Below are 16,507 nucleotides of genomic sequence, written 5' to 3'. Positions count from 1 at the left end.
CTCATCATTTGATATCCATATGATATGCAGGTGAAGACTACAGTAACTGACTCTGATCTTTGATCTCCCATAAGATAGACATATATACGTGTGTATACTGTAAGTTTAGTTTGAAACAATATTAAAAAAGCCTCTTTGGCGGAGCTTATATATACTTTATGGAAAAGTACTTCCAAGCCGAGTTTGCGTAAATAATACATAAATAAATCCAGTGAATGTATCAGATGCGACGAAATATTATTACAATATCATATTTTCATATTTGCTAAAATGTGTTGGTAGAAAGAATTCTGATATCATTTGCCAATAAACCTCATTTAGAAATAGGTGTTCAAATCTCACCCCTTTGGTGGGCTAACAATGAAAGACGTCGCCCTCTAGTGGAAAAAGGCAAATTCACTACACTGCATTTTACACAGGGATAGGTGGCGCTAGGAGAACTAGGTTTATTCCACATGACGTTTCCCTTCTTCGCTGGTGTTCAGTGAGAGGACAGAGAGCGATGAAAATATGGCACAAAGTTTGGGTTACAGGGTCGCCCGTTTCTGTTGCTACAGACTGAACGCGGGGGGTCCGCAGTGGACTCGTAACTTCAGCAAGGAAACTCAGTCATTGACCATACGGGAGCAAGAAAACGGAATAAGGTTCGTGCAGGAGCTTAGAAGAAAATCGAGATAAAGTTGTCAATAACGAAAAATTTGTAAAAAGTCTGGCCTTGCTAATAATAATTTGCTTATTAAGCTTTTTTTTTTTATTCGTTGTATATCAGGGGCTCATCTTACCCTCTCTGACCGCCTCATCCGTTACTTGGAAGGCTATACTGACGTAGTCTCTGAAAGCAACGTACAGAGATAAACATACATAAATATTGTTTCAGCAGTGTTATAAACACTTACTTTATTTTGTTCGAGTCCTTCTGGGGGCACATGTTAGGGAGATGTTACATCAGCCAGTTGCAAATATTACAGAGAATAATTTAACATGTTTTCAAACTGTGAACGACCTGTAATTTTAGGAGGATCATTCTGAATAACCCAAAGAAGAGAAATGCACTCTCTTTGCCCATGCTGACCTCGCTGCGAGAGAACATACTGACTGACCTGGACAGAGATGACCTACGAGTGATCATCATATCGGGTACTGGAGTCATGGTCATTATCTAAATATCAGCATTTTTCACTGTATATTAATCATTTAAGCACAAGGTTTTCTGTCTGGTCTATATCTATAATTTTCCTTGATAACTACCAAGTTACAGACCAAGGTTTAGTTGCAAATTGTGGAGTTTTCCCTCGAGAGAGACATAATGGAGCATGAATATATTTTTGCTCCACTTGATGCTGTACCACGGAAGTTTGCTAAATGACTCAGAGTAGTTGAGTAAGTTAGTTGAGTAAGTCAGAAACAGAAAGGTCAGAGAAACATACATACAGATCATCAGCATATAGGTTCACAAGACTTTCAAGCATTTCCCAATATGATCATATAAATAGGTGGATGGCTCCTGACTGCTGTTGCTAATAGCTCTAGAGCAATGTCAAAGAGAAGGGGAGAGAAAAGACCGCCCTGTGAGCCTATCAGCATTAGTCAGCAGACAGGATGCAGGGTGTAAACAGAGCATTCAGTATAAATATAAATTAGGCAAAATAAAACCAAAATGTTTAAGCATCTCAAACCTGTATGGCCATTCTATCTGATCAGATGCTTTCTGGGCATGCAGAGAGACGATGGCTGCTGTGGTACCCTGCCCTTTTGGCCTGCGTAAAGGATGTTAATAAGAAGGCACCCATAACAAAATGAAAACCTACCAGGGTTAAACCCAGTTTGGTTAGGATGTATCATTTGAAATATGTTTTCCCAGCCTCAAGGCCAACACTTTGGTTAATGCTTTTTGTTCAAAATGGAAAAGAGCTATAGAGTCTGCTGTAACTTTAACCTGTAGCTTTGCCAGATGGAAAAGCCTGAGTAGGGAATTCTCATTGTCATCCTTCACTTAAACTTTACCTTTTAATGAATCCAGATCCCCTGAGCAAAACGTGATGCTGATTTTCATCAAACCCTACCCATTTCCTTCTCCTTATCTATTCAAGCCTGTACAGCTGGGCCTGAATATTTTTTGTCCACCTCTCTCTCTCTCTCTCTTTCTCTCTCTCTCTGGTTCAGCAAGGGGCCCAGTGTTCTCTTCAGGTCATGACCTTAAGGAGCTGACCTCAGACCAGGGTAGAGAATACCACACCAGGGTCTTTCAGACTTGCTCAGAGGTGATGCAGAAATCACTTGTCAGAACTTACCTTTCACTGTAGCTCTGAGTTCCCCATACCAGGGCTTCCTCAGATTGCTCTATATACCCATGACACTAACATTCTGCCAACATCATGATCTGTTTTTTTTCCCTCAAGGTAATGACCTTGATCCAGGATGTCCCAGTGCCTGTAATCGCCATGGTGAATGGTGTTGCGACAGCAGCAGGGTGCCAGCTGGTTGCCAGTTGTGACATTGCTGTTGCATCAGAGAAATCTACCTTTGCGACCCCAGGAGTGAACATTGGTCTGTTCTGTTCCACGCCAGGGGTGGCCATTGGTAGAGCTGTGCCAAAGAAGGTGAGTCATCCCAGGCAGAGGACGCAGAGCTAGAGGAGTGTGGAAACTTGAGGACAGATATAGGTGTCAGAGATAAAGCATGAATGTGAAGTAGTGTGGTTTCATATTGAAAGGCTCAACGTTACATTTCACAGAAGAAAAAAAATTCACTAAAGCAGAGTAAAAGCCTTCAAATGAAACTGCAAACAAGAATGTCACCGTTTTTTCCCCTCTTTTTCAGTTCTTCTCCTCTGTTTCTTCTTTCCATCTCAGGTTGCCATGGAGATGTTGTTCACGGGCCAGCCAATCTCGGCCCAGGATGCACTGCTTCACGGACTGGTTAGTAAAGTGGTGAGTGAGGATAGGTTGGAAGAGGAAACTCTGGCCATCGCTCAGCGTGTGTGCGAGTCTAGCCGGCCCGTGGTAGCCCTGGGCAAAGCCACATTCCACAGACAGATGGCGCAGGGTCGGGATGCCGCTTACGCCACCGCCTCCAAGGTCATGGTGGATAACCTTGCTCTTCGAGACGGGCAAGAGGGAATCCGTGCATTCCTGGAAAAACGGAGGCCTGTGTGGACAAACAGCTCAGAGAAAGCCCATGAGTAATTCCTATGAACAGCTGATGGTACTTGCCTAAATGAACACTGTGCCTCTTTAATGATCACTTCAATAAACAGTCACCTGAGAGCTGTATCATCTAAGGATGGTGAAACATACTGTAATACTAAACTTTGGAAGTACCGTAAACTCTTCACTCACTCAGTCACACAAACACACACATAACCTGTGATTTTCTCTAAATCAGTAAAACTGTGAGGTCTTTGGAGAGCTGTGTGTGGATTTGCCTGATATTCAAGGGCACTGTCACTGGGCTGTGGGAGACGTTCAGTTGATATAATCAACAATCGACAAAAAAGTTACCTAGAGATTTTTATGTACCTTCAAATGTTTTTGGAATAAATCGCTCATCACAGGGCTTTCTTAATAGTAGTGTTTTTCCTACACCACAGGACATGCAGTATTGAGAAACATTGTATAGATGAGGATATAAACAAACAAAATGAGGCAAAGATACAAGAACATGCTTTTGAACTAAGGTGCTGCTCTCAGGACTTCAAGTCTAGACTCTGGGTTTTGTTTCTGTTAACTGCTTTATGTCTCTGATCTGCTTAGGAATATACACATCTGTTTCCTGGGTAAAATTCAGCCTCTGACTATGAGCTGAGGTCAAAGAACATCAGAAGTCCAGGTCTTAAGATCCCTGATTTAGAGCAATTCAGACTGGATCCCAGTGTCGTTCTATTTGATGTCCACCAGGTGGAACTTGGTCGCTGAGGGAGAAAAAAAACTCTCAAAGCTCGATAATTTCTGATCACAATGAGATACAACTGTATTCATACATAATTCCGTACTCTTTAGTAAGTATCAGTGCAGGATTTGTGGAGGCACTAAGCTTGATAAATTCAGTTAAAGAATGTCATTTCCAATGCAGTGTAGTCAAGTTTGTGGGGTTTTTTTCTGTCTGTATTCTTTCTGTGTCCCTATGCCCTGAATGTTAGTTCAGTCCAGCACCAACACACCTGGTTCAGTGGATCAACTGATAACCAGATCCTTGATTTATGGAATCAAAATAATACGGAAAAATATTGTAGTGAATTGAGAGAAGCTAATGGAATGGATTTATAGGCTATTGATAATTTAGAGGTCAGAGGAAGGTCATGGGGCTGAGACTTTCTGTAAATGTTTAAAGAAAGAGAAGTGTGTGTATGTCAGTCCCTCAGTTTGCTACATAAACATTATTACACTATAGCACATTCCCGTTTTACCCTCCAACATTTTCTTTTTTCAGCAGGTTTGGTGTGACATTACTTTTTGAACTGTCAATTGTTAGTCATAGTAATGAAGTAATGGAAAGAACTATTGTGGCAATAATAATTGGTAATGAAGCCATTCTTTAGTATTTGGGATTTTTGTGCCTTTTACAAATTTACTAGTTATTTGCTTTGTGTCTTCCCCCTATTCTAAAAGCACACAGCTACTTGTATGACTGCTTAACAGCCCAGTTTCCAAATGAATGTATCTGTTAGTTTGAAGTTTGAGTGCTTGTCTGAGCAGGGATTGGTAGGGATGCAGAGGGAGGTATTACCAATAAAAACATGTATGTTCTTGGTACATTTTTACTATTATCACCTCTTTTTTGGGGGGGGGGTGGAAGGTAAAAAATTAACCTGGATGTGACCTGTGTTTTTGCACTGCATACTTGGAGAATTACTAAGAGTACAATGCAGCCCTCCCAACTATGGTCCCAGCCATCAAACAGGCTCCTCTGGAATACCACAGATGTCATCTGACCGGAAAATACAGATTTCAATGAGGTCATGAAAGCACATATCTGAAAATAAGAAAAAATCCAAAACTACAGGTTGGTTACAAAACTTCTATTACGCGCTGAGCTGGTTCGTTTACTTTACGCCAGTATCGTACTCCAAGCGGAAAAATGACCAACGTCACTACCTTTTATAAAAGCAGGTGTAATATGACAATGATAGTTTCATTGTGATTGTGGCTGCAGTTGAAGGTGGGACAAGATGTGTTCACCTGAAGGATGAAGCTTGCGTGAACACGAAGTTCGCCCGAGACGGCAATGGCCGTGACTTTTAGAGTGTATGGTTCCATATTATCCGCTTGAGTTTAATTGTACTACATATAAAACAGTTTTTTCACAAATATATAGTAAAGGTAAGTCACCTTGCCCGATACCTGATTGGAAAAGGGAGGAGCACCGGCGGTGACGCGCGCTTGGAAAACGGGATTTGCCACTTTACGCACGGTGAGTTCCCCTCCATCAACCCACAGAGGTTGTTCAGAGTCAGTTTTAAGTTGGATACAAGACGATTTCTGTTTCGCTGTTTTCTCAAGTACTTTCTACAGTCAGATCCTAGGATTTTTCCTTTTTTGTGTTTATATAACCCATTACTTTGTGTGACATTTCGCTTCACCTCTTTTCAGCGGGTAAGAATTCTTTTCTGCCGTTGTCGTTTTAATAATTTCAGATCCTTTACGTTATGAGAATCCGCGTCGTACACTGGTAAATGTATTTATATAATTGGTTTTCGAACACTTGTTCTACTATATATTAACCGCACGACTGAATACTCCACATTATTCGTAGATTAATCGAATGTGAGTTCTGCAATATTTTGTATTTATTTAGATACTTCTGGTATAAATTCTTTGTTTGATGCTGCTGCTGCTGCTGCTGATGGTGATGGTGATGATGATGATAGCTATAACAATGATCTTGAATTTTTATTTTATTTTATTTCGCTTTGTTTTATTTTTGGTGTTACGTGTGTGATCAGTGATCGTTTACTTAAGTCACATCGGATGTCACCTCAACACGTCACTTTAAACGTGCGCTCTTAAGAAGTTTACTTAAATGACTTGATGGGAAAGGATTGTGGAGTACCTAGTTTGATAACATCTGGAAAAACTTGTCTAACCACTGGTGTGAAACTTTATAATAATGTTACCAAACCCTTATTGACGTCTTTCCGAAATAAGCAAACGTATATATGCTACTATTGTGTATGCTGCACTGATCATAACTATAATCATTTTATCATTAGCGATTAAGCTTTGGAATGTCAGAACCAAACGCCTTAGTCACACACTACTCTTTCATAAGTGTAGTGTGTGACTAAGTGTGAAGTGTTTGGTGCCGTTTTGCTAGGTGGTTTTCGATTGAGGTGATGTGCCGTTAGTAAGCGAGGCAACTCAATGCTGTCAATTTACTCACACTCATTTGAAAGAAATAAAGATAATCTCACGCTCAGTATTTGTCAGCTTCACTGCTGTACTCTACTACAAGTCTTATGAGCGTATGAGGTATATCACCCCTTAATAGCGAATTAAGCAATTTATCACTCACTCTTGGGTAAAACGGGGGATGCTGAGCTAGTCCTCATTCTGAGTGTTAAGCATTTCAGTGACACAAAACATCTAAAAAACAAACAAACAAACAAAAAACAGTGATTGTACATACCCTGAAGAGCTGGTGTTTGACATCTTTTCAGACATTTATGCTGGATACAGTGGAGTAAGGTGGCTATGTTGGCTGGAAGAGGATGTTAAGCCACTTTCCCTTCACCCCTCACCCTCACCTCTAAGAGATGCCCACTGGGCACAGTGCTCTCGATCCTGTAACCATGGATATTCATGTGCAAAACAACCCACACCTCCACTATGGGGTCAATGGAGCTCATGATGCTAGACACTCGGTGAGTATGTCAGGAATTACGTGTTTGATAATTTTGGGGTTTTTTTCCTTTTAAAGCCTGCTACATGTGATATATTCAGGCAGATATATCAGTAAGTGTACAGAATGATGCTTTGTGCATATGTACAAATACACATGTGAACCAAGGTCAAAAATATTTCAAATGCACACACATGCACACACAGCACTTGAGAGAAGGAGAGCAGAACCAGTCAAACTGCAGTTCTTTCTGCTTCAAGCAGGACAGGAGGCCCCATTGTGCTCAGTCTGGTTTCAGTAGGGTGTGGATTTGTAGATGTGTGAGTGTGTGTGAGTGTGTGTGTGTGTGTGAGTGTGTGTGTGTGTGTGTGTGTGTGTGTGTCAGAGCACGCTAAGTCCTCTATAATCAATAGTAATTCTACAATAATCAGTCTATAATTTAGAGATTCTCTGACACTTTTGTGTGAAAAAGCCAGTCCATTGGGTGAGCAGGATTCTGCTAATATCACTTAGACATTTGGACTGATGCTTAACATGAACCTGTCATTAAGAACAAAGACATACATTATTAACCTTTTATTTGTGTTTCTACTTATTAGTGACTGGGATCTGTCTGTGGTTATGGGGGAATGTTATGCAAGTCTGGGAGGCACATTTTTCTGCACTTGCCATGAAAACTATGAGCATTGGTCCAGGAGTGTTTGTCAACTCTTACTCTCCCTCCCTCTCTCTCTCTCTCTCTCTCTCTCTCTCATACACATACACATACATACACACACACACACACACATGCACATACTCATGCACACAGCCTCTGGGCTCTCACAAGAGGCCTTTGTATTTAGGAAGGGGACAAGCCTTAGGGAGGATACCGGGTATATAATTGTGTGTCTGTACATGAGTGTGTACGTGCTTGCTTGTTTTAACCAGTGGCTTACCTTAATCAAGGCAAGCTGCTAGGCTGTGAATATTTGACCTGTGTCGGGGTAGTCTTACTTTTCTGCCCTGCAGCGCAGAGGATAAAACAATTATCACAAAGGGTGGGCGAAACAGGATCTCAAATTTGTTGTGTGTGGCCAACATACTGAGAAAATAGATCAAAGACAGGCCCTTGTTCCCCCCCCCCCCCTTGATCTCCTGGTCTTATCCATGTGGTGTACACAGAGAGCTAAGGTTGCTCTTTGATAACCTCACAGCAGGAATTGTTCCCCTTACACAGTCATTTAAAGAGATAAACTCAAAACTATTGTGTTCAGCACAAAGTCTGTGTAACATGAGATTACAAAAAGATGTAGTTAGCTACTTTCTGTATTCAGTGCAGATGGACAGGAGGAAAAGCTGGTTCTGCCTCTCTCTGTTTCTCACTTTCAGTCTCACTCTCACTCTTTCTCAGACACACATACACAGACCAATATTCACTCACTTTTAAAGTAAGACAGTCCTGTCAGTCCTACATACTACATATTTGCTTAAGTAGCTCAAACAATACATGAACTCTAAATATCTGTTGTGAGTGTGGATGCACTCTGGTTAGACTTCACTGTCAGATAAAGAGGATACATTTTTGTTCGTGATGGATATTATTCTGCAAAACCTTAGAGAACAGCAAGGCAGAGCTGTAACCTGAACCCAGGTGGAGTGAGTTGTTCTGGGACTGTATTTTAGCCCTCACCCCTCTTTACGTCAGAACTGGACAGTGCCAGAGTGCAGGGTGGGGCACCTGGGTGAGGAAACAAGCAACCCACTGTTCACACACGCACACACACTTGCACACACACACCTGTGCCTACTAGCTTGGGCCTGCTAGATGAGTAGACACTGTGTGTGTGTGTGTGTGTGTATTCAGTGGAAGGGCAAAGCTGTATAAGGCCTCTTTATTTAATCGGGCTGTGTCAGGCTGTGAGTCAACATAGAACTGAAACCCAGAGTGAATCACTTCTTAAAACTGTATTTTTTGAAGGAAACATTGTTGATACTGTACTTGTCAATACAGAAACAAAACTTTTTTTTTCTTCACACAGCTGAGTTAGGTATAGGTATTGGTATAACTAGGACTCACTTGTCAATCACATATCTAAACCAATTATAGGCTATCTGCTGTCTGGTCCCTCTGACTTTAGTGTGTTGTTACATTCATATTCTAATTTTCAGGTAGTTTACCATGACTCTTATTTTGGTATTTTCTCCTGGTCAACCATAACAACAAAATACTATCTTGTGGTCTTAGATGGAAAAAAATATTTTGATATCCCTGCATTGTATAGCCTGAATAATCAAACATTCTCTCCCCAGGAGGATAATGAGTTGCAGTTTCTCAGCCTAGAGGAAAAAGAGTGCATTCTGTTCTTTGAGGAGACCATTGAGTCCCTGGAGGAGGGATTCGAGGATGAGAAGGAGAAATTACCTTCGGGAGATAGTATACCTGAGGGGGAGTTCCCACCGAGTCCAAAATATCCAGACCCAAGTGGAACCAGGTCCCCCAGTCCTAAAGAGAATGACATCATTGATTTGGTCAACTCTACACCTGATTTCACTGCACCCAGGGAGCCACTGACAGAGCCCCTTGTACCAGGTAATGAACAATAACAAACAGTAACCACTTAACTAACCAGTACCGAACCCGAATAACCTTTCACATAAGTTCAAACTAGCCATATGTTGGAATTAATTGTACTCTGATCCAAACTATCCAGAAGATGTCAAAGCATCCTAAAATGCTGTATTTTATACATTGCAGTAAACTAGCTTCTAACAATTGTCATGGAGGTTTCCATGCTTCATCCTAATTTATTTCTGTTGGCTGCCAGATTTCCAGAGTATGACTGTGGCTCCAGAGGCTCACTTTGAGTTAAAGGCTAAACGGGATCCTATGGAAAACTTTCCTCAAGAGTACAACATACCACAGCCAGCTGCTCCCCCTGACCAAGCAGAGGACACAGGGTATCAGCCTCCACCGGGCTCCATACCTACCCCAGTGGTCATTGCCAACAAGATTGCCGAGCATAATGTAAGCAGTTCAGGAACATCTGCCGTCTTGCCCTCTGTACTTATACAGCGCAGACGAAGCCTTGAGTCTCCTCGTAGTCCCACCTCACCCACTGAGCAACACATCAAACAAGGTCCACCAACCTCAGCTAAGCCTACACGTCTCCCAAGTAACATCACCATGATGATGAACAACAGGGAACACACCCCACAGTCTCTTGCCATGGCAGCAGTGAGTGCTCAGGAGCGCCGGGCACAGATGCTAGCAAACCTCACGGGCTCATCCCATCCACTGGAAGGAGGAGAACCTGCTTGTGTCCGGAAACTTCCGACACGCAGTGTCTCGTTTCGAGACCCTACCCCTGACAAGTCCAGGATGGAGGCGCTCTCCAAACTGGGCCTGACACGAGACAGAGCACAGTCTCTCACGCCTGGACCCAGGAGAGAGAGTGATAAAACCAGCAACAGCCAAATCCACACCAGCATAAATACCCAAACCCAGATCCAAATTCAAACAGATACCAATAGTTCAACAAGTAGTTCTGATGAAAAACCCATTGTTTCAGAGCCCTCCACAGGAAGTAAGACAGAGATGGGTACCAGCAACTTCAGCAGTTATGGTGGCAAAACTATTGTGGTCACGCCTTCAGTAACTTCACAAGGAAAGCCTACTCCTGGTAATCATGACAATCATACTGTAGCACCAGCACCAACAGGCACTGAAGTCTCCTTCAGTGATTTCAACAGTTATGGTGGAAAAACTATTGTTGTTACTCCAGCTGGGACTTCAAAAAACGATTCTCTCGCAACTCACACCGGTATTGCTACACAACCCAGGTCTGAAGTCACAGAGTGCCAGCCCAACAGCTACGGTGGCAAATCCAGGGTAGTGATCCCCGCTGTGGCTAAAAATGATTCCCCAGACGCCCCTGATGGCAGAAACAGAACAGAGAGTATGTCAATTCCCGTAACATCCAACCTTACTGAAACTTCCACCAGTGAGCTCAACAGCTATGGTGGCAAATCCAAAGTTTTCACACCGGCCACAGCCTCCACAACCGCTACCAACACTTTAGATGCACCCACCCCCAAAACCATCGTAAGAACCAGGCCGGCGTCTCTGCCCCCTAACCCAGCACCAAGGCCTCTTCGTCGTGGTAGTGGCCCAAGTCCTCACAGGGAAAGGCCATCGCCACCTTCCCCTGAGGTACGGAGAAAATTAGGGCCTAAACCCTCATTCCGCTCTCAGGGAATTACAGTACAGTTCTCAGGTCGTGGAGCAACCGATGAAGCACGGAGAGAAGCTCTGAGAAAACTGGGCCTCCTAAAGGATACCTCCTAAAACCCTCTCATATACACCTTCCAGTCATCCAGTGCTCAACCCACAGGCAGACACGAAAGTGCACTTTTATCTGCATGTCGAGAAGTGAAGATTGTTGTGTGGTTTACAGCAAGAACTACTAGGTGAACTGAAGGTTCAGTGCTGCTGTGGAGCAGGATGCTGGTTGGAGATTTATAAAAACAAATGCTCTTTTATTCCATCAGTTTGCACACTCTATATTTATTACATTTAGCCTTATTTCTGTGTGTCTTTACGCTTTTCTTTGTTATTCAATCAGTTTAATACTGTGACTTTTGACTCACAATTCAAGCACCAAGTCATTACTAAGCCAAAATGGCCTCACATTATCCATGAGAAAAGCAGGCATTGTGCTGGCTTGGACATGTCTCTTACAGAAAGAGATTATTTTCTTATAAAACAATTAAAAGTACTTCTCTCAGTTCTGGAAAGAATGCTTTAAAACTCTGATGATACAGTAGTTAAAATAGATATGTTATGATTGGAGATGACAAACACTGCACAGTCAGTGTGTTCAAAAACATCTGCCTCCCAAGATTAAGAGAAACAATGAGTCATCGGAGTCATTATATATTCATTTGGGCATTAACACAAAAACGTGCACATACACATTTATCCAATGTCAGTGTCACACTCCTATAACCATGGAGAAGTGGCATCAAAAATAGTTGACTGTGTGATGAGTGTGTCTTTAAGAGCTGAATAATTTAAGAAATTGCCATTCACACACACACAATATATATGTATGTATATGTATATGTATGTGAGTGTGTGTGTGTATATATATATATAATTTGCCCTCCATTTTACAGTGACATTGACTGATGTATATGTAAACATCCAGGATGAATAGATGGAAAGATGGAAATAGATGGAAATTATCATTCAGCTGTCATCAAGAGAGGAACTGCGTGGTAACTTCACAGTTTTATGTATTACTGAACCTCTTTAATAACATACTCTTTATTTGTCTGCAAAAAGGAAAAAGCATTACTAGTGACTTCCCAGCTAAAAATGTACTTAGTTATGAGAGCATTGCCCCTCTTCCTTTTCTTATCTGTTTTTTTTTAACTTGACACTTCATCAGGTATGAAAGTTTTTCTGTTAAGAACATTTCATTTACATTTAGTCACCTTTTAAGTGTTGTTTGCATCATTAACTTACAAATCAAACTGGAATACCCACAGGAACGTTCACTAACTACCGAAAGTCAAGCATTTTGGCTCTACCTGATGATGGCCATGTAAATTAATGTTGCAGAAAAGAGAGCAGACTCCAGTTCTGAACAAAATGGCTGGAATGAGTCTGGCTGTTGTGCCAACCATGATTCTGGCGTTGGGATATTTTTAAGTTTAATGGAACTGCCTCCCACACAAAACCACAGGATAGCTGAAATGTAGAATTTACTACTTTAAGGGAAGAAGGAGGAGCCTCCAGTTTTGTTGGAACTAGAAAACAAACATCAGCTCACACTATCTTGAGTTTTCTCTGAATTGTTTGCTTTGTAACTGCTTTAATTCTGAATGTTCAAAGATTATTTCAAACATTTTTTCCCCCTCTCTGTGCTGACTTGAGCTTCATGAGCTTGTGCTGTTAGTATAATTGGTAAAAGATTGCTTCTCTGTGTTCTATGTGAGACAAATGTTTGTATGATTAGGTGAGAGTGAGGGACTGCATGTGAGCATGTATGTTGTGTAATGACTGCTTCTTAGATTATTGTATGTCCTTTTTTTGTTCTTGTTTTTTTTTTTCTCCAGACTCCGGTTTTGTTGTAAAAAGCAACATTTTTGAAGTATTTGAAACACATGACTGTGTTCAACCCTTTCACACAGGACAAGGAAGCACATCGCTACAAACCAAAAAACGTCCAGTACAATCTCTTTTCCTCTCTGCTAATTCTTAATTCACACTTACTTACCCCCCTAATAGCATCAGGCTGATGAAAGCAGGAAACAGTGCGAACAATTTACAACAACAAAATGTTCTCCAAAGCATTGCTGTAACACATCAAATGGGCATTTTTTGTATTGTATATTCAATAATATGAGGTGTTTCAGTCTGTATAAACTGCATCATTTGAGCTATACTTTGTTTCTGAATAAAGTTAAACATGGTCCAAGCAATCACATGTTTCCTGAGCAGAATCTTTGGAATGTGGAAATTGAGTGAGAGGTTAGTCATTGATTAACGTCTGTGGGGAAATAATTCAACAAAGTCTTTGACCTCAGTTTGGTTATGCAAATACACAGTTGCCATTTTCACTCACAGCTACAAAGGCACCACTCCTAAATGATAATGGAACTCTATAACCAAACCTGTTCAATCTTGAGTTAATTTTTGCACTGTCCATAGACATTCTTACTTATCATTATACATAAAGGCCAGATGGCTCACACCAACACAAATATGACACAAGTTAATGATGACCTCTTTATTAAAAATAACTATTGGAATAAAACAAACTTGAGATCAACTAAGCCTGGAATTTGAATGACAAAATCAGTTAAAAAATACAGACTTCCTGTAAAGAACTTTGAGAACAGCGCAGCAGAAAAATTAACCAAGTGAAATGCAAAATGAAGGCAGAAACCATGAGCCTAGCCCTTTTTCCAATGTTGAAAATCGGTGACCTCTGTCTATGCCACCCCAAAACCCCAAATATCCTGCTTGCAAACGTGAGTTTGGTGCTAGGCTCTTAACTATAAACCTTTAATCATGTGAGTGACCTACATTGCAGTGGAGTGGCTTGACTCCCTCTGATCCGCTTCTGCTGAGCTGTGGTGCCTCTCCGTTAAGAAGTTAAAACTGAGTTATTAACCTAATGGTCATGTGTTCACTTCTCATTCATTCACAGAGTTAGTATTAAATTTCAGAGGCTCCCTCCAAACTGCATGAACTATGATGGTAGAGCTTCTGAATGGACTCAGGAGATGGGTTTTTTTTTTTTCCATTGAGTAAATCTGTATTTAAACAGCGTCTGTTTAATGGGATATTCATATAAGCATTGACTCCACAATGACAGTAATAAATTTATATGTTGTTAAAGCAGATGTAAATGTAGAGATGTGCAGTTGAATGAAGAACTCTGTAGAGGTTTGGATGACTGAGGTTGATGGTGCTCATCCTGGTGTGTTGGGTTTTACAGCAAAGCCTTTAAAGCCATGGCCCTTTGGATCTGGCCTGTTTTCACTTAAACGTTGATAAAAAGGCTCTGTGAGAGCAGGAGGCTTATAGTCTTCAGTATCAGGGTCGAGTACATTGCCATAACCTGAGGCAGAACTGGGGTGGAGCAAGAACAAGGAAACAGAAACAATGTCCCTCATGATTAAAAACTGTATGAATGACACCGAGAGATAGCCCAATCGTGCCAGTCAAAAGAAGTCTAGACCAGAGCACACACAGTGTAGAATTAGAATTAAGAATGGAATTTCCCTCTTTTTTTAAACAGCAATTCAGTTGAGCTATTAAAACATTTGTTTTTCCAGGTCAAGTAAATGCAGATCAAACCTGCAGTACAGGCAGGAGACATTTTAGGGAAACTGGATTTACCAAATTGCTCTTTTACTGGTGTATGACAAGGTTAAGTTCTGAAATTACATTTCTGAGTCTAACTAACTCTCTTATTTAAGGCATATGACACTTATTATTTGGTGCTGTTTATTTTAGCTCTCAGAGCCAGCACCCTAGTGTGATCCTGAGGTTAAGTACGTTGTTCAAAGTAACATAACCTGCCCTTCTCCAGGGCACAGTTCAGGTTTTTCCCCCATCATGCTCAGGAATCATACTCACAGTCCTTAGACTAGCTCACACAGCCTCCCTAGTCTCTAAACCACTGCAACCCTACAAATGACCTCATATAATACATACTGTCCTCAGCATGAGGACATGCTAGTGAACCAATATGAAAATACGTCAGTGTGACGAACAAGTGGATGTGCTAGCGTACCACTATGACAATATGTCAGTGCAACAAGACAGAGTCCGATACGTGTGTGATGTTCGGTGAGGATGCAGACAAACACGTAAACCTGTTTGGAAATATAAGTGCACTAAAGTGTCTAGGGGCTAGGCATGTTCTCAGAGTGACTAGACAATGTCACAGGGAGCTAACTTGTTTATAGCACGCATACTGCATATGGTACTCAATCCCACTTCACTGCATTCTCATCATACTGACATCCGATCTCTCTCTGGCTCCCTGTTAAAAATGTAAACACCTTCAGTCACCTGTAAGACCACAAATGCGTTCACATGCCTCTCCGTGCTAAATCCTGAAAAACAACCTATATGAGACACATGAATTTCTAGGAGTTTGTGTTCAGCCAGACAAATACAAACACAAAAACCTAAGCTCATCTGTCACTCATCTATTTGTGCTTAGTCACGTTGTCCAGTTGTCTAACCTGCGGGGCAGCTCAATCTTTTCAAAAGAAACACAGCTAATAATAACCAGCTGTACGCTGCTCTGACCCAACAGGAGGTCCAGGCATGTTCAAACAACATCGTACACCAAAAGATAACACACAAACCCACAAATCAGATCTGTACATCAAATAATTAAAATTACAACACATGCATTTAACTCTGTTATTCAGCCTTGTCCTGTGTGTGTGTGTGTGTGTGTGTACCGTGAGTAGTGCAGTCTGTTCACTGTATGGTGTCTGAGACTACAGTTCATCACAGAAAGTGAAAGGTTGTCAGTTTTTTTTTTGGAGATCACTTGCTGCCGTGCTTGAGTGTTTGAGAACAGGGCTGTCCAGGGTAGTTTGAATTAGTGTGTGAAAAAGCGTGTTTGTTTGAAGCCTACAGGAACAGAGGAAATTAGTGTATTCAGCTCTATAATTAAATCCAGACATACTGACACACCCAGCTAGAGCGCACGACTGTCTCTCAAACGCTCGCATACACACTGTACCCATATTTGCAGTCAAAACATGGACATCTACGCACACGCACACTCACTCATAGGCCCAACAAAAATGCTCACACTCAACCTGGCATACAATAGCACACGCAATTACACACACCCTGTCACCATAAGCACATGATTTTCTCTCTCATCTTCTCTCAGCAGAGGGAAGAGAAAACCATTGGAAATTCTTAGAGCAGAAAATAACATTTCTAAAAGTGATAGAGCACAGCAGATTTTGTAATGATCATCTAGAGTGGAGGATGTCTGATTTCAAAGGAAGCAGGACAGCTTGAGAACACTCCTAAAATGACTGCAGTAGCCCATGGTCCTCCCAACATGATCATTCTCTATTGCTCAGAGTTTATTAACGTGTGGTTTCACACAATTTCAACTGGGACACTAAAAATATATCA

At 41.4% G+C, this 16,507-nt stretch overlaps 2 protein-coding genes across 2 annotated transcripts; both read left to right on the top strand.

The window, feature by feature from the left end:
* Positions 1-492: 492 nt before the first annotated feature.
* On the top strand, positions 493-3,555 carry echdc3 (enoyl CoA hydratase domain containing 3). Its single transcript, XM_030779320.1, has 5 exons — positions 493-644; positions 1,016-1,137; positions 2,164-2,261; positions 2,400-2,600; positions 2,853-3,555. Exons 1-5 carry the CDS (start codon positions 511-513, stop codon positions 3,183-3,185), a joined length of 888 nt encoding a protein of 295 aa, XP_030635180.1. The 5' UTR covers positions 493-510; the 3' UTR covers positions 3,186-3,555.
* Positions 3,556-6,787: 3,232 nt separating this feature from the next.
* Positions 6,788-11,164, top strand: proser2 (proline and serine rich 2). The gene is made up of 3 exons (XM_030779197.1): positions 6,788-6,859; positions 9,130-9,409; positions 9,645-11,164. Exons 1-3 carry the CDS (start codon positions 6,788-6,790, stop codon positions 11,162-11,164), a joined length of 1,872 nt encoding a protein of 623 aa, XP_030635057.1.
* Positions 11,165-16,507: the final 5,343 nt, after the last annotated feature.

The sequence above is a fragment of the Chanos chanos genome, chromosome 1 (genome assembly GCF_902362185.1).
Source record: "Chanos chanos chromosome 1, fChaCha1.1, whole genome shotgun sequence".
Taxonomy (NCBI): Eukaryota; Metazoa; Chordata; class Actinopteri; order Gonorynchiformes; family Chanidae; genus Chanos; species Chanos chanos.
This window is presented reverse-complemented; position numbering and strand designations above follow the sequence as displayed.